Source organism: Vulpes vulpes, chromosome 5 (assembly GCF_048418805.1).
Source record: "Vulpes vulpes isolate BD-2025 chromosome 5, VulVul3, whole genome shotgun sequence".
Classification (NCBI taxonomy): domain Eukaryota; kingdom Metazoa; phylum Chordata; class Mammalia; order Carnivora; family Canidae; genus Vulpes; species Vulpes vulpes.
The window spans coordinates 35,198,127-35,220,991 of NC_132784.1; the positions used below are offsets into that span (position 1 = coordinate 35,198,127).

At 34.7% G+C, this 22,865-nt stretch overlaps 1 protein-coding gene across 13 annotated transcripts in view; it reads left to right on the top strand.

The window, feature by feature from the left end:
• Positions 1–22,865, top strand: part of SMAD4 (SMAD family member 4) — a 66,983-nt gene that overhangs the window by 27,376 nt on the left and 16,742 nt on the right. For 12 of the 13 annotated variants that reach the window (XR_012001545.1, XR_012001543.1, XR_012001544.1 and 9 more), the window contains 9 exons: positions 1,478–1,856; positions 2,860–3,034; positions 3,479–3,508; positions 8,239–8,451; positions 11,640–11,759; positions 11,854–11,970; positions 13,421–13,471; positions 21,253–21,436; positions 22,380–22,548. Coding sequence is in view for 9 of the 13 variants with exons in the window: in XM_072757861.1 (XP_072613962.1) it covers positions 1,608–1,856; positions 2,860–3,034; positions 3,479–3,508; positions 8,239–8,451; positions 11,640–11,759; positions 11,854–11,970; positions 13,421–13,471; positions 21,253–21,436; positions 22,380–22,548 (1,308 nt within the window). In the remaining 4 variants the exon portion in view is untranslated. The remainder of the gene's footprint in view (positions 1–1,477; positions 1,857–2,859; positions 3,035–3,478; positions 3,509–8,238; positions 8,452–11,639; positions 11,760–11,853; positions 11,971–13,420; positions 13,472–21,252; positions 21,437–22,379; positions 22,549–22,865) is intronic. The other variant, XM_072757865.1, reaches the window with a different exon arrangement.

A 22,865-nucleotide genomic window follows, 5' to 3' on the forward strand; every position in this document is an offset into this window, starting at 1 on the left:
ACAGGTAAAATCTTCTAAGGAATTCAGTGGCCTCCTATTTTAATATTAACTTTATTAATATATACTTCACATACTTTAAAATTCACTCTTTTAAAGCATATAAATGTTTTTCACTATAGTGGCAGAGTTGTGCAACCATCACCACCATCAATTTTAGAACATTTCATTACCCCCAAAAGAAACTCCATACCTTTTAGCTGTCGCTTCTTGTTTTCCTTCCCCCTAGCCTCTGGCAAACACTGATCTGCTTTTTCTTTGTATGCCTTTGCCTGTACTGATATTTCTTATAAATGGGATTATACAATATGTGGCCTTTTCTGACTGACTTTTTTTTTTTTTCCTTTTTAAAGATTTTATTAGAGGACAAAGAGACAGAGCCTGAGGAGAAGGGAGGAGGCAGAGGGAAAGGGAGAGGGAGAAGTGGACTCCTTGCTGAGCAGGGAGCCTGATGCGGGGCTAGATCCAGGGCCCCAAGTTCATGACCTGAGCTGAAGGCAGACACTTACCCCGCCACCCAGGTGCCCCATTGTGACTGGCTTTTTTCCCCTTAGCATGTTTTCAAGGTTCATCCATGTTGTAGCATATATTAGTACTTCATTCTTTTTTATGACCGAATAATATTATGTTTTGTGGATATACTCATTTGTCTAGTCCTCAGTGGCGTTTGTACTGTACCTTCTGGCTGTTAGGAATGGTACTGCCGTGAACAGTTATGTACCTGTTTCTGTGTGGACATGAATTTTCAGTAATCTTGGGTAGAATTGCTAGGAGTGGAATTCCTAGGTCATATAGTAACTCTGTGTTTAACATTTTGGGGAATTTCATTTTGCAGTCCCACCAGCAGTGGATGAGGGCTCCATTTCTCCGCTTCCTCGCGAATACCCATGTTGTCTGCCCTTTTGATTTAATTGATTAATTTGATTTATCTCCTTGCGGTTTTGATTTGCATTTCCCTAATGACTAGTGATGTTTGAGCATCTTTCATATACTTATTGGCCATTCTTCAGAGAAATGGCTATTAAAATACTTTGCCCATTTAAAAATTTGTATTCATCTTTTTATTCTTTCATTGGTCTCTTTAGAAAGATGGGTGTTTTTTAACTTATAAACAGCATTTTGTAACAGGTGATATTAAATTTTTCATGTGTATTAATGGTGGACTTTTAGGTTTAATTAGCTGTTAAGCATATTTTTAAAGTGCTGATCTTCATTAGTAATCGTTTTTAAAGTTTTGCTAAGATTTAACTTTAGAGTGACTAGTGACAGGACTTGATTGAGCGTGCCCTTATAATAACAAGACTAACTTTAATAATTTTTTGGAATGTCAAAAACAGTAACATTTAAAAAGCTAAGCACCAGATTTAAATTCGGTGCACTGACTGAGTCTTTGACTTAACTGGAGCAATTCCATCTTTTCCCAAGTAGTTGAATTTACTTTGTGAAATGTGTTTTAATGTCTATGTCTCTTTTTTTTTAGGTTATCCTGAGTACCACATGCCTAATAATTTTCCTTGGAACGCTAGCCATTGTTTTTCACTGCCTCGAAAAGATCAAAATTTCTCCGGAAATTGGAGACATATTTGATTTAAAAGAAATAACTTTAACAAATGGACAATATGTCTATTACAAATACACCAACAAGTAATGATGCCTGTCTGAGCATTGTACATAGTTTGATGTGCCATAGACAAGGTGGAGAGAGTGAAACATTTGCAAAAAGAGCAATTGAAAGTTTGGTAAAGAAGCTGAAGGAGAAAAAAGATGAATTGGATTCTTTAATAACAGCTATAACTACAAATGGAGCTCATCCTAGCAAATGTGTTACCATACAGAGAACATTGGATGGGAGGCTTCAGGTTAGTCCTGTTCGAGAGTTTTTCTCTATCTTTTGTAGTGGCAGATTAAAAAATTCTTGCTTCCTTTAAAGTTACTATTGGATAATTTAATATTTGTTCCATCTCTTCAGATACTGTACATCAGGTACTATACCAATATGCATTATGGGAATGTAATAATAAAGATATATCTTAAAAAGTTTTTTAGCGTTCTAAGAAAAAAATTCCATGTAGAAAATTTGGAAAATAAAAAAGCAGAAGAAACCCCTGCCTTTTAGCACTTTGGTATTCATCTTTTCAGCTTTTTTTCTTTTTGAGCGTATTTTATGTACATTTAAAAAACTGAGTTATACTTGATCCTTTTATAGTTTAGAAATCTGATATTGTAGGTTTGGTACTTTTATATGAAAAAGACTCTAAAAGAATGTAAGCATTTCTTTAAAACTCAGAGTTAAAAGGCTTATATTTTATAAAAGTTTTAAAATTTTCATTTTCATTGATTACATTTTTTATAGAACTACACGTATCTCCTGTGCTGAATATTTTTAAAGAAACATACAGAAATATTAAGTCATTAGATTTAAACACTTTGTTTCAAGGTTTTTAAGAATGATTACTTCAACAACTCATATTTTTTTTGCATTTTAAAAACCCAAGCACAGGTCTTGAAAAATACCTTTGTTCATAAATGTTTCTCCTTTATGATAGAGATTATAATACTGATTTTGTAGGATTGTAAAAATTAAATGAGAACATATGTAAAATGCCTTGTTCAATGTGTGATGTATAACTGATGATCAATAAATGATCATTTAGGGCAGCCTGGATGGCTCAGCAGTTTAGCGCCGCCTTCAGCCAGGGCCTGATCCTGGAGACCCAGGATCAAGTCCCATCTCAGGCTTCCTGCATAAAGCCTGCTTCTCTCTCTGCCTGTTTGTGTCTCTGCCCGCCCCCCCTTTGTGTCTCATGAATAAATAAATAAAATCTTAAAAAATATATATAAGTGATCATTTATATTTCTTAGGTGGCTGGTCGGAAAGGATTTCCTCATGTGATCTATGCTCGTCTCTGGAGGTGGCCTGATCTTCATAAAAATGAACTCAAACATGTTAAATATTGTCAGTATGCATTTGACTTAAAATGTGATAGTGTCTGTGTGAATCCATATCACTATGAACGAGTTGTATCACCTGGAATTGGTAAGTAGACTTTGCTTTTATCTTCAGATGCATGAAGGGAAAAGTTCTTGATACTGTTTTAATTTTTCTATGCCAAATTATAAATTTGGATAGAGCCAGGACTTCAGCTAAGGTTAAGAATCAGATATTTTTAATGAAATATAAATATTTAAATTTAAACTTTAGAATAGACTTGTATTTTGACTGCTAGAACTAAGTATACACTATAGTTCATGTTCTGCTCATCTAGAATATTGGTTTTGAAAAATAAGGTGGAAGGCATTATAGAATTGAATAGTTTATGCATCGTCAGATAGCATTTACACTACTACTCTTGAGTTGAAATGGTTTGTGAAGTGTTGAATCTCTGGGTTAAATTTATACTTTGTAATTTTAAATACAGTGGAAAATATTTTCATGGTAATGATTAATGTTTCGTTTTCTTTTCCCTTTTAAAAAATTAAGATCTCTCAGGATTAACACTGCAGAGTAATGGTAGGTAATCTGTTTCTTGTAACTTTCTCTTTCTTCTTTATCCTGTTCCCTCTATTTTTTATTGACCTAAAATTAGTTTGTATGGATGCTGGTAACATTTACAAGAAAAATACTTACTGCTTTGGAAATCCAGTTCTTTGGGAGCACACATTAGTATTTAAAACTGAATTTAAGTAGCCTGGTGGTTTATTGAACTACCATTTATGCCCTGGAGTGACCTAAAAAATATGATAGGGGAATATAAAACATATGAAGAAAGAATATTTTTTGAATTGATAAAAACTGATCATTTTGGAAGAAAATCTTACAGAGCCAATATAAATGAGTATAAATACCTATAATGTTTGGTAATTTGGAGTCATGTATAGCATGTCCTTTAAGAAATACTAATATTCTAATTTTTCTTTGTTTCTCCCTATTTTTTATGAATGATAGATAATTTTCAGCGTGATTTAAAACTACATATGTTAATATTTTTTTCTTACATTTTTGAGTAAATGAAACAAGGCTACTTTTAACTTTCATAGATTATCTAATTTAATTCTCTTTTAAAAAGGAGCATGTTTTGAGGTACGGAAATGAAATCAATGAGGGGTGGTGTTTTTTAGTGTAATATTTGAGAACAGAGATCTGTTAAAACTTTAGTTTTATTACTTAGAATATGAACTAAAATTTTTGTAAGCAGTTAATTTGAAGAGAAACTCTGATAAAGAACCACCATTATCTTAGAAAGATGTGCAGTTGTTCTTGAGGAACAGTGGGTTGGTACTTGTTGCAGAATCTTAGAGGTGGGTCAGAAATATCATCTAACCTTAAACAAAATTTTGGAAGAGCTTGAAAGTCTACTTGTTTTTATAGTCCACTTTTCTTCCATGTCGCTATAATAGAGGAAGACTCCAGCCCCTTTTGGTACTTGTTACTGGTTAGTAGGTTTCTGAGAACATGGGTTGGTAATGTGGTAGTGGTCTGGGAAGGGTAGCTCTAAGATTGGTTTAAGTCTTGCCTCTTTACTACAATTTACATTAATATTAGTCTTCTTTTTTCTTTGAAAGTAAATACCCTTCAGATCTTCACCATTCTCCACCCATGCTTTTGGAGAATTAAAGTATTCAGCTCAGCAGGGGTTAAGGATTGGGGGACTCTAGTGATATCTATATCAGAATCTCCTTAGTGGGAGTGGTTGTGAGGAGATCCAGTTTTTAAGACTCATTACACTCCCCCTTTATCCTAACATGTTGCTGTTATGAGTAGCTATCTTTGGTCATCTTTGGTCAGATTGTGTGTGGGGGTGAAAGGCTCTTTTTAGTAGCTCTAAGGGTTGTTTTAGCCTTGCACATCCCCCTAGTGGTGGTTTGTAAAGGCCAGCTTCAGTGGCTTATTTCCTTAAAAAACAACAGGTTTTTTCCACATCCCCTTCTAGATTTGGACAGAGTAATAATATAAAGCCAGGTAAAGAAAAAGTTAAGAAAATGGGATAACTCCTTCACTTTTGAGTTGGAATCTTAGGGTAATCATTTCCAGCCTGTTTCGTATCTTCTGTGAAGCTTTCCATGACCACATCAGTCTGCATATTCATTTTAAGAGATGTTTAGTGAGCATGTATTGCTTGGTACTGTGTTAGGATCTAGGGACGATAGGATAAATAAGGTGTGTTTTCTCCACGCTAGGTAACTAATAGTTTAGTGGAGGAAAGACAAGGTAAATAAGACAGCAATAGCATCAGACGAGTGCTGTGCTCTGCCTGCTGGTGGGGATAAGAACACTGACTTGGGGTGAGTCCAGTGGCTTCAGCTTTTCTGTCCCTTATACATTTCTTACCCCTCATAAAATATTTTACAGTTATATGTATGACTGCTCTAAAAGTATGGTTAAAGCATAACAGCTGACACTTGATAAGTACAGACTTTTTGTCCAGAACTGAGCTATACGAGTTACAAGTATTGCTTCATTGTTCTCATTATACTCCCACATGGAAGGTGGCATTATCTATGCTTGATGAGATGAAGATCATGATAGACAGGAGGAGCTGGAGTAATGTGTCCTCAATATTAGATATTTAGACAATAAAAAAATATTGGAGTATAAGTTCCATGAAAGAAATTTTTCTTTTGTTTATTCATGTGTCCCAGGTGCTAGAACAGTACTCAATAAATATTTATTCAGTGAATAAATTTGTTGAATGCTAGTCCATAAAGAGAAATAGCTAATAGTTTGGTGTCTGTTATTCTGGACTTAAAAAATATATACTATATGTTTTTTTAATTTTATTTTTTTGAATAGGCAATACATGGTCCATAAATCAAAATACTATAAAAAGGTATACAGTGAAAAGAAGTGCTCCCACCCCTGCCCCCATTCCCCCCTACCTCAGGTAATCACTTTTATTAGTTTCTGGTGTTTCCTTCCAGGGTTTCTTTATGCAAAAAAACATGTATTATTTCCCTCTTTTTCTTACATTAAAAGCATATTGTGCACTTGTTCTGGACCTTGCTTTTTAAATTACAGAATGTGATTTTTTAAACATGCATGTGATCATAGTGTACAATAGTGTTTTGTAACCAACTTTTTTTCTCTTGGCAAAAATATTTTGCAGATATCTATCCTTGATACCTATAGTTTTACCTAAGGGACATGTTTTAAGTTATTTAATTGAAGACACTTGCAGTTGGTAGAACTCTCAGACTTACATTGGGGAAGGTTTATTCAGTGTATTAGACGAGATAAGGTTATGAGGCGTAGCTCTTTAAAAGGAGAATTTAGTCATTACAGTTGTACTTTAAGCCTAACAGTCAACTGAAAAGCAAAAGTGATGAGCCATCCAGTTCACAAACTATTTCCTCAAATCAGTAGCTTTCTCCTTTGTACTAACAATACCAATATCTTGGTTAAAAAGATCCTTGTTACTATAACAACCAAAAACCCTAAAAGGTCCAGGAAGTACATAGAGATGTCAGGATCTATAGGAAGAAAATTAGAGAATTTTGTTGAAGGGTATAATTTTTTTAAAAAAAGATCGGATAAATAACAGTAATATCTACATTTTGTCCCAAATGATTTTTTCTTTGTATTTTTATAATCTGGCTAACATTGGTGATGAATCGTTGGGTCCAATTTTGTTACTGATACAGTGATGTGTTAAGCAGCATCCTTTTCATTATTTTTTGTTTCCCTAGAATTTTTTAAAGAAACACTTTTTGGAATGGAATTCATTGTTCTTAAAAATATCCAAATCTTCATTACGTTTCTTTTTGTTTTTGTTTTTAAAGATTTATTTATTTGAGAGAAAATGCAAACGTGTGTACATGCATGGGTGGGGTAGGGGCAGAGTGTGAGAGACTCTTAAGCAGACTCCATGTTTAATGTGGAGCTGGCCACAGGGCTTGATCTCACCACCCCAAGATCATGACCTGAGCCGAAACCAAAAGTTGGGTGCTCAACCGACTGCACCCAGGTGCCCCTTCATGTCTTTCGATGCATGGAAAACCTCTTTAAGAGATTGTATGTAGAAATTTGAACAATAGATTATTCTTAATGCTTTGGAATAGTCTCCATTTTTTTAAAAAAGGCCATGTTGGGGGACCTAGTTGGCTCAGTACGTCATGTGGCTATTCATCTCAGAATTGCGAGTTCAAGCTTCACTTTGGGCATGAAGCCTACTTAAAAACAAAACAAAACAAAAGACCATGTAATGAATTGGTACTTAGTAATCAGTTTTTTCAAAAATTGATGTAGGGAAAGGTAAAGGGCCCTATATATTGATTCTTAATGGAAAAAATGTCTTTTTGTGGACTATTTATTGTGTGTTCTAAGTAGAGAACCTAGTATTAGAATTCAATGAATTGTAAGATTCTGGAGTAGTATTAGTTGAAAAGCAGTAAAGGATTGTTGGCTAAAGATAAAAAGCATACCGCAAAGCAATAGCCTAAAACAAATAGGGAGGTTCTGGGCAGAGAACAGTTGACATTATCAATGCAGTTTAAGTTTTCTTTTTTTCCTTAAAACAAAGGCAACCATTCCCTAGTTTGTTAAAGGAAAAATGTTCTGTAGTATTGGGTTGAGTTTAGGATTGCTTATTAAGGTGAAAGATGTTGATTATTGAATTTTTTCACAACAAATATTTATCAAACATCATTATGTGATTTGGATTTTCAGAGGGAAATTTCAGTTTGACTTACCATTTAGGATTTTTGCTTCTGGTTCTGACCTAGTAGGGGACATTTCAGTACATTTCACTTTCAAAGCATGTCATTTAATGACAAGTATAAATCCTGGAATTGAATAGCTATCAGATCCCATTTATATTTCTACACTGTGAAATTAGCAAAAACATATAGCCAAGTACTTGATCTCACTTTGGTCTTCTCATGGATAAACACTTCCTCCAGCCATATGCTTTCCATCTAACTCATGTATTTAAGATGATTATTACTTCTAGGTTAATCAGAAAACTAAGGAATACCTCTTGAGGACCACTGCTGGATGGGTTTGGAATATGGCCTAGTTTCAAATTTCAGGGGTCAGTCAGATTGATCGATAGAATATATCAGAGGTCCCTACTTCTAAATAGTTTTTGCTGATAAAGTAGTAGTGATTTCAAGTATGAAAAAATTCTGAGTTAAAAGTTATTTACACTATAATGATTTTAGATGTTGTCATATTACTTACAACATTTTTTTTTCCTGGTAACCAAAGCTTAGAAGATTTTAAAATGTGTTTAATTTTTTATATAGCTCCACCAAGTATGTTGGTGAAGGATGAATATGTTCATGACTTTGAGGGACAGCCATCATTATCCACTGAAGGGCATTCAATTCAAACCATCCAGCATCCACCAAGTAATCGTGCCTCAACGGAGACATACAGTACCCCAGCTCTGTTGGCTCCATCTGAGTCTAATGCTACCAGCACCACCAACTTTCCCAACATTCCTGTGGCTTCCACAAGTGAGTAGTAGAATCAAATGTAGTCAACAAGTTGATCTTCCCCATTTAATATTTATATGTACTTGGAGGATAACTCCAACTAAGTCCAAATGAAAAGTACTGTGGTATCTTTTATAGCAAAAAAGTATTAAGTAGATTTTTCAGTTGGTCCTGGAAAAAACGGTCACTTGGGATTTAAGTAATGACTTTGATTATAATACTGATTTAAATTGATGGTCTATGGCAAATTGAATTTAAATAAAGAAATAAAAATAAATTAATGGTCTAATTTGTAATTTCCCTATTATTACATGCAGAAGTAAGAATCATCTTGCACTTTCAGATATGTTTTAGAGAAACATTTAAGTAGTTAACAAGTAGTTTTGGACCAAGATGTTTATAAAATCTCTAGATGGAATAGTATGCTTTCCTTTAATCAGGGTTTTTATTGTGCTTTATCTGGCAGTATATTACTTTATAATAGTCCTTTCGGTCTCTCATTGTACAAACTTTAAAAAAGGGATACTGGCAAAGTTGTTTATGATACACATCCCTGAAGATAGATATTAAGTATTTTAGTCAATTTTGAAATATAGCTAAATTCTGGGGTGGGGTGGGGGGGTGTATGTGTGTTGTTTTTTTTTTTTAACCAGGAGGTCTTTTTCAAAAAGATTCTTCCCATGATAGAGATGCCATTTTCTTTGCCACATTATAGAGCCAGAGGGTTATTAGATTTATCTTTTCTTGGAGCCTGATCAAGGCAATAACGACTCTGTTCTGTTGATACTGCTGTTTATTTTCAAAGTTATCAAAGGCTGCATAGTTTGCTGTTTGGCAAGTGAAGTTGCTTTTTTGTTTGTTTTTTTTTTTTTAACTAATTACAGAGCAGGGTCTTGGCATATGTATGGTGCTATTTGTACCTGGTTGCTACGGAGATTGTATCTAAGCCCACATCAGCAGTGGATTGTTGCTAGATCTGGACTAATACTTTGTTAGTGGCTACCAAAGGGAGCATTATTCTATTTACTTTAATATCAGATCATATTCAAAAGAGAAATTTGATCTTTAGAATAAATAGAGGACTGATTTCTCTAATTGAATTTATAAGTACAGTATACCAGATATCTCCCCTTTAATTCATTTCTTCTCTTCAGTGTATTTTGGATTTGCTACGTGAGATGACAGCCTCACCATAGACAACATATTCTACGTGGAGTATACAGGTTAAGCACATGCTTTAGAACCTGGACCCTCTTAATCACTTAGTGCTTCTGTTATCTGTCTACTGTTTATTAACCAGTTTGAGAATATAGTTGACAGAGTGGTCAATGATGGAGAATAAAACCACCTAAGCATAGATTAGTGAGAGTGTAGCCACTTACTTCTGTTGATATTATCTGGAGATTTGAATTTACATGCCTTTGTTGGTGCTTGCTAAAATGACTTTAACTGTTCTATTCCCTGGAGCCAAGTCCATTGAAAACCAGAAAAATGGTATGAGTGAAATGCTAATAATTTTTCTTGGTATTTTTTGGATATTTTTTATAATTGAATAGATGATTATTTTTAGAATTTGTTGCAAAATGTTCTTGTAGATCTCAGAAAGTGTATTGATAGAATTAAAGAAGAAATTGGACTAAGGATTGGAAGACTATTTCAAATAAGCTGGTATAGTTGTATTGTTTCATTTCATCCTATGTACTTGGAATTGTGTAACGGAAATATTCAGTACAGATAACCACAGTGGGCTACTTTATAGTCTATGTTCACTTGGCTCTTGAATATCTTCAGGTTTTCTTTCTAAATATCTGTAAATTAAAATAATCTCGTTTCACCTACGTAGTGACACTTTTTGTAAGCTAAAAGTTTGTGACATGCATAGTTGTTAAAATGTAATTAACATTTAAAGAAACTTGGAAAAAATTTTGGGATAAATAGGGAGTGAGGTTGCTAAAAACATCTTTAAAATTAAATACTTTGGAGATTATTGCAACAATCTTTTTAACTTTTATAATCTTCACCTTAAGGAAATGTGATTTGTAGGAAGGAAAAAAATGTTTCTTTTCCTTGATACTTTGAACTATGGTGTCATTTCCTTTCTTCTATCTATACTCCCATTTAGATGAGAAAAGATTGAAGTGATGCCAGTTGTAACAATTAGGAAATTTCAGTGCTTTCCAAATGCGATGAATAATTGACTCAATTCATGCTTGCTTGAAAAAAATCAAGCTTTTCCACTTAAAAAAAAAAGCCTTAAAAATGTAGGTTGTTGGGGTAGCTGGCTGACTTGGTCGGTGGAGCGTGCGATTCTTGATCTCAGGGTTGTGGGTGTGAGCCCCATGTTGGGGGCAGAAATTACTTTAAAAATTTTTTTAAAATCTAAAAAAAAATGTAGGTCAGCAAGCAATATCTTAGAATGGTTTTGAGTAGAATAGAAACCAGACAAATCTTACTTCTGGTATATTACACATAGAAAGGGTAACTAATTTCTTGTCAGTCCAGGAAGATGTTAGTGTTCTTGGAAGGAATTGATTTTTGGTTTTTAAAAGTACATGAAAAATTTCAGAATAGACTTACAGTTTGTTGTTGTGGGTTTTGTTTTTTGTTTTTCTTTCTTTCTTTTTTTAATTTTTTTTTTTTTTACTAGCAGTGCTTTACTGATTGAATAGTAGAGCTTGACCTTTTCTAAACTTCGCCTTACCCATCACATTCCATTTAAAATACTTGCGTGCTCTGCTTTTCTTTTATCAAACGGTAGCATTTTGCGATTACCAGTACCAGTGCTGATAATAATAATGAATTTCCAGTTTTCAACATTTTATTGGGGCTGGACTTTGGGAGTCCTCATCAAAAAGGTCCAGAGCTAGATCGCATGACCAGGGATGAGCTGATGTGCTTCTGAATTTATTATGATAGGCTAGACATATAGTGAGATTTTGCTGGCATTTGAAGAATATCTATGAAGAAAAAGCCCTCTAAAGATTAGCCAGTTGTTTCTTAAGATAGAATAATCTCAGACATTTTCAAGTTAAGGTTTGCCTTCGTAGATGACTTTAGAATTTGTTATTTGATAGATCATGGACAAGTTCCATTTTTTTGCCCATCAATACAGCTGTGATTATCAGATATAATTGGTCCTTCATCTACTGTATAACAATGTAGGATTGCATCGATAAATGTACCATATTAATGTCTTCTCGTTCCTCTAGGTCAGCCTGCCAGTATACTGGCAGGCAGCCATAGTGAAGGATTGTTGCAGATAGCTTCAGGGCCTCAGCCAGGACAGCAGCAGAATGGATTTACTGCTCAGCCAGCTACTTACCACCATAGTATGTACATGCTTTTTAAAATCTTTTAACTAGTTGAGAAAAAATAGGCAGACTTTCTAAAAGCAAATTAATCCATGTGGGCCTTAATTTTTAGACAGCACTACCACCTGGACTGGAAGTAGGAGCGCACCATACACACCTAATTTGCCTCACCACCAAAACGGCCATCTTCAGCACCACCCGCCTATGCCGCCCCATCCCGGACATTACTGTAAGCTCTTGTTTTTGTTGTAAGGGCCTTTTCTTTTCGAGAACTGTTTTTCTTTCTATTTTTTTTTTAATGTTTTTACATCTTTTATTCATCTTACAATTTAGTTTCATTAAATGATTACTGCTTTTCAGCATTTTTAGTAAACAGTATTATTTCTTTTTTATAGTTTTGTTACCATACATTTGTTTTAGAGAAGTGATGTTTACTAAATACATTTCTTTCTCTGTTGCTGATGTTTCATTAACACCACATTGATTTCCATTCATTTGTTTGTTCGCTTTGTATATGTTCCTAGATCTCATGTATATCTGTATATCCATCCTATGTGGATTGAAACCCCTTGAGTGTCAAGATCTCAAGGGTTCCCACATCATACTGTTAGCATACTGTAGACACTTAGTTGTGGAATCTATCATTACTTTGTGTAGGCTTGATTGGGAAGGTTACTCTACTGATGATCATAGCTTGTAGTTTCAGGCAGAAGAGGGACTTTGTTCATTTGGCTTAGTGAAATGAAGAGCATAAATTTTCCTATGTTTTAAATTCCTTTTCCTCCATTATAAGATTAATAGTACCAAAGAAAACTTGGAAAATACAGAAGAGTGTAAATAAAAAAATAAAAAATACCCAGAGTCATCCTACCTACAGATACCCACTTCTAATATTTTGTCATATTTTTTCTTCCAGTCATATAAATGGGTGTACAGAAATTTGGGAGGGAAAGGATCATATCGTGTATATATTGTTGTATCCTTCTTGTTTTCAATTATGTTACTATTTTTCCATGTCTTAGAGAGTGTAATTTTTTATGGCTGGCTGGCCCAGAATAGTGGTTAATGGTTAAGGTGCTGACTTCGGACCCTTAACTAGATGTGTGACCATTGGCAAGTTTTTAACCCTCACTAACTAAGCCTTAAGGGTAGCAGTAGTATCCAGCTCAAGGAATGTTGTAGGAAGTAAATGTAATAACTCATGTGAAGTGTTTAGCACGATGTTTTAGCACTTAATAATCTCTTAATTATCTTAGCTACTGCTCCATTATGTAAACAACCTTAATGTAATAAACCTTAAACATTTGTTTTTAGAATGGATCTGACAATTTGAATTATTATTATATATATTGCATTGTAAATTATACTCTATCACATTACATGAATAATTCATTTATAATTTACATTAAATTTTGCATGTACAATTATTGTAAATTGCTAACTGCACTTGACACATAGCATTAAAATGTTAGCTCTTAAATATCCACCAAAGTAACTCAAGAGTATTTTCTTATTATAAAGTAATCTAAACGAAGCTTTTAAAGTTTTAGACATTGCATAAGCTTGATCTAAATAACTCCTGAAGTATGATAGTTATATTTAAGTAAAGCTTATTAAAAGTTTTAGCATTAGAAAACTTTTAATAAATAAAAATGGGATTTTTATTGTCTTTTCTTTAGGGCCAGTTCACAATGAGCTTGCATTCCAGCCTCCCATTTCCAATCATCCTGGTAAGTGTATTTCAAAATCGATTCCCTATATTCATATTTTCTTTATATTAATTAAAACACACACAAATACACATTTTAGTGTAATTACAGAGTAGCCTAACTTTTTAGATAAGTACAATGCTCCTTATCATGTTAGCTAATCAAGTTTATTAGTAGCCAAAATAGTCACACATAAGGTGTCTATATTTGACTCTTTTAAGTGTGTAAAAGAAAAAACAAGATTTTTTTCAGCTAAGACGTGAAGTACCAAAATGCTGGTTTTGGCATTGAATATATAAATCTGCAGCAGAAGAAAACTAGGTTTCAAATAGAACAGCTGTAAAACTGTAGCTTAAAAAGACGGAAGATTCTGCAGTAGATGATTTTGAAAATAATAATTCACTGTATCTATTTTAGAAGATAGATTCAGGAATTTCTGGTTAATTGAAATTTTTAGAGACTTTTTGATTAGATTATCTTTGAAGGAGTAAATAACTAAGTAGATTTCCTCAATTCAGAGTTTGAACGTATCTTTTTAAACTATAGAAGTAATGAAACAGAAAGTTTAAGTAAAATACTGAAGGCTTCTAAAAATAAGTAGGATTTTGATTTGTTTTCCTTCTATCCCCTCATACATATTTTTCTTAGTTTAAAATGGCAAATACTTAATTTCCACTCATCACTTAGTTTTTCCCCCAATTAAAGATAAAAATTAGAATTTGTGTTATTATGAAGAATTTCAGACATACACCAAATATCAGACCCTGCCCCCATTATACTCATGCCTCAGTTTCAACTACTATCACCTTAACAGGTCAGTCTTATCTCATCCATACCCTCACCTATTATTTTGAAGGAAGTCCGCCCTGTAAAATTACTTTGTATATAAATATATTAGAATACATAATTGCTAGTTAAATGACCTCTCTAGTTGACTTTCTATATGTTATTTTCATATTTACCATGGCTTTAAACATTTTTTGTTGGCTAGGGATCCTCGCCTTTTTATAAACATTTTTATTGAGAAATACAGTATACAGAAAAGTATATAAAACAGCTATATATACAGTCTCATGAATAATATTGAAGCCAACACCTGGGTAACCACCACCCAGATTGAGAACTAGAACAGTGCAACACCCCTAGAAAACTTCCTGTCCTGTGCATTTTGTTTCAGAAACTTCTCTGCCCCAAAGATAAGTACTATTCTGCTTTTTGTGGATACACTCCTTTTTTGTTCTTTGAAAGTGATGAATGCATCCCTAGACAGTCTAGTAGATTGGTTTTACTTGTTTTTGAAATTATATAAATGAAATCACTGTATCATAATCTTAATTTGTTGTGAATAAACATTGTGATAAGAGGGGGAAATCTAGTGTCTTAAGAATGAGAATTTTTGCTGGCTTCAGGGCAGCATCATTGAGAGTCAGTAGTGGTCCCTGGTCATTTGGGGTTGCCTCAGTGTCCATATGCTGGAAGGTGATCTGCAGGAGGGAGGATAACCAGACCTCAGAAGAAAGACCTACCCTGAAAGGGATGGTGAGGTGTTGGAAATGGTGGCATCTAGCTGGTTGTTTGGACTCAATTTGTATTCAGTGAATGCTTTTGGCTTCTTGATAGATTTACTTCATTGTTCTCATGGTAGAACTGATGTTGAGGTCTAACAGCTTCTGGTGGTTAGGGAATAGCATTAACTAGTTATGGGAGACACATCCGGAACACCTCACACTGGCATTAAAGCTTTTGTCTACGAATAGAATAGGAAGTGACTTAATAGTAAGAATGATCCTGAAAGGTCTCTGAGAGGTTGTGAGAAGGGATTAGCTCTGTGCATAAACCTTTAGTGAAGTCAGCTCGTTAGAACCCAGTCTCTGTGAACTCTGGTTATGAATACTTACAGGTCTCGAAGGAGTTTTACCTCACAACTGTTTTCTTCATTTCTCCTTTTGTTAAGAGAAGATTTTAACTGGTCTTCCTGTTGGGAGAGCTTCTAGTCATACTTTAATCTCTGCTCTTACTCCGTATTTCTTTTCAAATTTGAATCTAATTATTTCTCTGCTGACAAACTGGCATTGCTTTCCCTACTCATTGCTTGGTCAAAAGGTCTAAATTCCTTAGCTGGGCAGAAAAGGTCTGATCCTGGTCCCTGCGTACTTTCCTAGCTTTGTCTCTTTATGCTCTAACCACCCTGAACCACTTACTCAAGCTTGCTCAGCTATATCATTCCTCTGTGCTTTCTCTACACATGCAAAAAAATCTCTGATAGGTTTCGTACTCCAAATTAGTTACTTGTTTTTCTGAAACTGAGTACTCTCCAAACTTAGCTGATTAAGCCAGTAGTAATAATTCTTGATCTTACTAGTTTCTGTGGGTCAGGGATCTGAGAATGACTTGGTTGATTTGCTCTGGATGTAGAGTTGCATGAGGTTGCAGTCAGGGTGTTGGCTTGGGCTACTATCATCTGAGGGATTTTCTAGGGCTGGAGGATTCACTTTCAGGGTGGTTTGCCCACATAGCTGGTAAATTGATGTTATTGTTGTCGGGAAGTTCCAGTTTCTCTCTGGGTGGACCTTCTTCGTAGAGCTTCTTGAGTGTCTTCACATGATAGCTAGCTTCACCTAGAGTAAGTAATCAAGAGAAGACAAGAGAGCCTTGGGATCTTTTAAGACTTAGCCTCAAAAGTCATGTCATAATTTCTGTAGACCTTTTTTTGTGGGTAGGGGACAACACAATGATGTGAGTATCAGGAGGTGCGAATTATTGAGGACCATCTTGATGCCCATCCATGTACTCCTAAGGTCCTAAATGTAGGAAACTCTTTTTAAGATCTAGCAAGAGTACACCACTGTTGGCGAAACCTTTCCTAATCCTTATGTCCCCTGCTATCGAGCACTTTTAATTCTACCTTTTTTTGTGGGTAGGGGACAACACAAAGATGTGAATATCAGGAGGTGAGAATTATTGAGGACCATCTTGATGCCCATCCATGTACTCCTAAGGTCCTAAATGTGGGAAACTCTTTTTAAGATCTAGCAGGAGTACACCACTGTTGGTGAAACCTTTCCTAATCCTTATGTCCCCTGCTATCTAGCACTTTTAATTCTACTAAATTATAGTTGTTGGTTTACAACTCTGCAATTCTATTTCATGAACAGATAGAAAAGAAAACAAAGTTAGTATTTGTTTTAGGTGTCTGGTTTATGTAGCCCCTTAAGGTCTGATTAAGAAATCCTAAAGTATCCTATCAAAGACTCAGGGCCCTTTAGATAGGAAATAAGCCTATACCTTTCAATATGTAAACTCTTTGAAATAATTAAATACCATCAATATATAGTGAATCTATTTTTGAGAAATGATTTTTGAAGACAGTTACATAGATGTTTTCAGAAATAGAGGTAATAGAAATTGTAGAAAAGGAAAATTATTATTATTGGACATTACCTTAAGGTAAGGTTAAGGATTTCAGATAGGCCATATACTTGGTGATTTTTGTGCTTTGACTTTGATAAGTAAGTTGAAAAAATTTTTGGAAAAGGTTAGTCATTTTCTTTTTATGGACTCTGTTTTTGCTTTTTCTTAAAGCTGAGATATATTCATTGCATTAAATATTAATTACAAATTAAAGTGAAGAGTTTCCTCAGTGTATTTGAAATTGTTTTGGTAATTCACAGATGAGTTCAAAATCCACAGATTTCCAAATTCAGGTTATAGTCTAGTACTTAGGAACTATCTACTATTCAAGAGAGTGCCTTGCCTTTATGTGTTGATAAAAGATTCTTATAGGGCATCTCATTCAGATCTGAATAATAAATAATTTATAATGAGTCTTGTAGGCACTCTAACCAAGTTTTTAACTTCTTGAATGACTTTATTTCAGAAATTGAAGACAGTGCCTTGGAGACTATATTTTTCAATGTAATTAATACATTGCCCCATTATAAAAATTATTTAGCTAAGTTCTTATATTAAAAAAAAAATCATTTTGTTAACTCAGTCTTCTAAGAACCTTTTCTCTGGCCAGTAATGAGCAGTCCATGGGCTTCATAAGACCACCTCAGCTTCACTAATTTATCAACAAGAAACTCAAAATATCAACATTAGCAAACACGTAACAACCCCACTCCCTTTTGTATGAATTGGGACATTAGGAAAGCTCTCTCTGAACTGAGTAATCTCATCCTGCTGTTAATACTGGTTTGAGAAGCCACAGACTTGTCACTTAATATGGCATTTGGTCCTTGGAGCATAAGAGCAAAGAGAGATCTAGGAAGTCCTAATAAGCGTTTCCTATTACCTTCTGTTTAAAAAAAAAAAGTTTCTTCCTGGCTGTTTAGCAAATTGAGTGGAGTAGGGAAGTTTTTCACATGGTATATTGTATCCCAACACTGCCGAGTTTTCTGGAACCCACTTAGATTACCTTTCTTTTCTCTGTCTCCACACATAGTAACCATAGTAACCCCCTCCCTTGCTCATGCTTTCTTAGGCCTTAATAATCGCTTAACAGGTGGTGGTTTTCATCCCTGGTTTGTGGTCTGCAATTCTGATGCCAGTTTCTGTTCACTTCAAGTTTCTTAAAACTCTTCTTCCCATTACTAAAGGTGAACTCATACTAAACCTTTTCAGAGATGCAGCTTTATGTAACTGTCATTGTTGTATGGTGTCTGAGATAATAGGCAAACAAGCAAAAACCCCTTTGGCGATTGGAAAATAATAAAATCAGATTTAAGTGCAGCTGCAGATGTTACAATTTATGGCAATGAAAGTATATTTTTGTCTTATTTAAACATAATAGAGATTATACAATTCTCTTTTTCTGTCCTGCTTTGACTCTCAATGGAAAAAGATTGCTCACCATGCACTTTACTCTGGGTAGTGGGTTTTTTTTTTTTTTTTTTTGTCTTTTTTTTTTTTAAGATTTTATTTATTTATTCATGAGACACACAGAGAGGCAGAGGGACAAGCAGGCTCCCTGAGGGCAGCCTGATGCAGGACTCGATCTCAGGACCCTGGGATCACAATGGAGCCAAAGGGAGACGCTCAACAACTGAGCCACCCAGGTGTCCCAATAGCGTTCTTCAGTATGAACTAGGAATTGCATGTTCTGGGACTTTTTTTTTTTACCCAGCATTATAAACATTCATAAAACTTCAGGGCATTGTTTATAACAAAATTTACTGTTTGGATTGTTTAAAGACCTTTTTTAAGTGTTATTACTGTTTTTTGCTTCTAGAACTTTGGATTGTTATCTTGTCTTAGACAATCTCTTTAGCTTTAGCTTCAACTAATATAAATATATCTGCCAGTTATGTTTGCTGAAGCTTTTTGTTCATAGCATAACGGGATGTCTTTTTTTTTTTTAAGACTTTATTCATGAGAGAGACACAGAGAGAGAGGCAGAGACATAGGCAGAGGGAGAAGCAGGCTCCTCGAGGGGAGCCTGATATGGGACTCAATCCCAGGACCCTGGGATCACGCCCTGAGCCAAAGGCAGACACTCAACCACTGAGCCACCCAGGCATCCCAATGGGAAATCTTTAATGTAGAATAACTTCACCAATATTTCAAAACTTATTTTTTTAAAGGTTTTATTTATTTACTCATGAGAGAGAGAGAGAGAGAGAGAGAGGCAGAGACACAGGCAGAGGGAGAAGTAGGCTCCATGCAGGGAGCTGAACATGGGACTCGATCCCGGGACTCCGGATCACGCCCTGGGCCAAAGGCAGGCGCCAAACCACTGAGCCACCCAGGGATCCCTCAAAACTGATTTTTTAAGAAGAGACTTGTGTATATCACTACTACTTTTCATGTTTTAATGATAACCAAAAATATATTTTTTAGTGTAAGTATTTATAATTAGTTGATTTGATCTGTGTGGCAAAACATTTGAATTGTTAAGTTTTTGAATCACTGTCTTTATGTGATCTGTTTTATTAATTCTTCATTGAAAAGTACTTTATCCCTTGACAACATTTCAAAAAGCAATTAAATACATAGATTTTAAAAGATTTAAAATTTGAGAGAGAGAGAGAACATGAGAGGAGGGACAGAGGGACATGAGAGGAGAGCAGACTCCCTGCTGAGCAGGGAGCCAGAAGCTGGAGCCCTGTCTCAGGACCCTGAGATCATGACTTGAGCCGAACAAAGTCAGACAATTAGCTGACGGAACTATCCAGGCGCCCAAGATTTTGCAAGATTTCTAAAATACATTTTAAGTATCAATCATACTTCATTTTAAGATATTTTGGGAGTTTGAAAAGATCTATTTTTTTTGTCATCCTAAGTATCTTTATAGATTGTTGAAAGTTTTATTGCTGCAAATTCTGGTTTAGTCAGAGTTCATAAAGGACACATTGAAAAAATAATTGGTTTATTAGCAGAAAACTTTATTCTCTAAAACGTGGCACTGGCCTTTTCCTCTTTTAAATATGTCAAATCCATTTTCACTCAAGGACCTTTGCATTCTCTTTTTGAAATGTTCTGCTCACAGTCTTTTCATAGATACATGGTGTTTCAAATTTCACCTTTTCAGATAAGATGTACCCCTGCCATCTAGTCTGAAGGATTCTTTCCTGTCATCTATCCTACACCCCATTTTATTTTCTTAACAGTGTTTATCATTACTGGAGCCATCTTATTTATTTCCTTATTTGCCTCTGCATCTCCGTGAGAATGGGACAACAGCTGTCTTGTTTACTGCTGTGTATATCATGCCTAGAATAATTCCTAGATACTCTTTAAATATCTGTTAAATCAGTTAAAAAAGGAAAACCAAATAATTTCCATGTGTGTTGTCTCTATGTAATAATTGTATTCAGACAAAAATTAGAAATATTTGATCAACTGTATTTGCAAGCCGCACCAAATAGTGCCTTTTTCCCCAGTCATTTAAAATTATTGTGAGTTATTTATTGTTGTTTAGATGAATACACTGAATACATCTGCAAAGTTAAAATTATACTAGTTAACATGAATTGACTGCACTAAAAATGCAGATGGGACAAATGACCTTTCACTCAAGAGACAGTTGAGAATTCCTGCTCACAGCAACTGTGTAGTGGGGTGTAATTAACCTTGACTCTAGTCTGGGATGGCTGACTTGTTTATGCCCTTTCTGTCAATTAGGGATCTACAAAAGTATGTCATAAATTGATACTACTCAAGGACGCTTCCCTGGAATATGTCTTAAAGTCAGTGTGTGTGTGTGTGTTTAAATCATACTTCATTTTAGGATATTTTGTAGTTCTGACTACAAAGAAAATATGTACAGTTGGGACGCCTGGGGGCTCAGCAGTTGAGCATCTGCCTTCAGCCCAGGGCCTTATCCTGGAGACTCGGGATCAAGTCCTGCATCAGGCTCCCTGCATGAAGCCTGCTTCTCCCTCTGCCTGTGTCTCTGCCTCTCTCTGCCCCACCGCCCCCCACCCCGTCTCTCATGAATAAATAAATAAAATCTTAAAAAGAAAATATGTGCAGTCAAATGAAACATTGTGATAAAATAATGTACTTTGGAATCTGATCACTTCTTTAAATTCCTAGTTGGCTTAGTCCTTTGATGTAAGAACTGATTCTAGATTTTAAAAATGACTAGATTTTCAAGAATGCTAAGGTACTGAGCTGAAAAATGGAAGACATGGTACCTACTTTTTACTGCATTGCCATTTTAATAAATTATTTTGGGTGCTTTTCAGATGCTTTTCCCCTTCACCCTTTCTTTTAGGAAAGGCTTTGTCTTATGGAATGAACGTGAATGCCTTTTATTTTTCTTACCCGGGTAGATGTTCTCTCCTGTTTACCTACTGTAGCTCCTGAGTATTGGTGTTCCATCGCTTACTTTGAAATGGATGTTCAAGTAGGAGAGACATTTAAGGTTCCTTCAAGCTGCCCTATCGTTACTGTTGATGGATATGTGGACCCTTCTGGAGGAGATCGCTTTTGCTTGGGTCAACTCTCCAATGTTCATAGGACAGAAGCCATTGAGCGAGCAAGGTATTATCAGTTGTATAGTTGTTATTTAAAACTTGAACATAATACGTTGTCATTTATACTAAGTGACATTTTTCGATGTAGATTTATAAGATTTTGAATATAGGTAAGAATATAAAGGTCATTTTGAAAATTCAGAATTTGTAAGCACTGTATTGTAATTATAGATGTTTGTTATTTAAAATACACAAATTGTCTTTTGTTTAGGTTAGTGATGTTTCTTTGTTTTGAATAATAAATTAGATCTTTGGTATCCAGTTTGGAAATGAATTTGTATTTTCTCAGATCATATGTTCTACAGATCTGTTGAGGAAATAATATAAAATGATGTTTCTGCAAGTATTATTTATAATGTTGGAAAAGTGATAATAAAAGAGAAGGGGTTAAGCAAATTTTGATGAACTTTCATTTTATGTATCATTAAAATGTTAATTAAATGTTTACATAGCAAATGTAAATGCTTAAGATGAAATATTATGGAAAAATATAAATAGTTTTAGGTACTATATGATCTCAGCTCTTTAAGGAATTGTGTGTGTGCATGACTACATAATCATGGCTCTGTCACTAGCTATGTGACTTTGGCAAATTGCTTATTCTCTAAGCCAGTAATGTCTGATGGAATTTTCTGTGATGAAGGAAATAGTTCATATTTGTGCTGTTCACTGCAGTAGCCAGTACCTACATTAAAGTATGGCTGTTGAACACTTAAAATATGACTCACGTGATTAACTGAATTTTGTTAATTAATTTAAATGGTCACATGTAGGTAGTAGCTGTTGATTTGGACAGTGTAGCTAAAAGCTTTTATAAGCCTTAGTTTCATCTTTTATAAAATGGAAATAATAAAGAATTTTTTTAACATTGAGTATGTTGTCCATTCTGGACTAAAACTTATTTTTAAATAGGTATCAAAACAAAGTGTAATTCCCTTTTCCTTCCTCAGGTTGCACATAGGCAAAGGTGTGCAGTTGGAATGTAAAGGTGAAGGTGATGTTTGGGTCAGGTGCCTTAGTGACCATGCAGTGTTTGTGCAGAGTTACTACTTAGACAGAGAAGCTGGTCGTGCACCTGGAGATGCTGTTCATAAGATCTACCCAAGTGCATACATAAAGGTTAGTTGCAGTTTTACTCAAACATTTTAGACTTGGGTCTGTTTGTTGTTTAAAGAATTGAGATGGAGGTGGGGAGAGAAGAAAAAATGTCTTTTTATGGATTAAATAATCAGAAATTATGTTTGTGAATAAAACACATTTCTTGGGGCATTTATTGACAGGATTGGCTATATCTGGTTTTATGGTTGCATTCATGCCCTCTTGCATTAAAAAATCTGTTAAGTGTTTTAGAGTAATACACAGGCTCTTGAAATGAGCGAAATCTCCAATCCACAATAGGTAAAAATCAGACTCTAGAAATTTATCTTAGCCAGTCT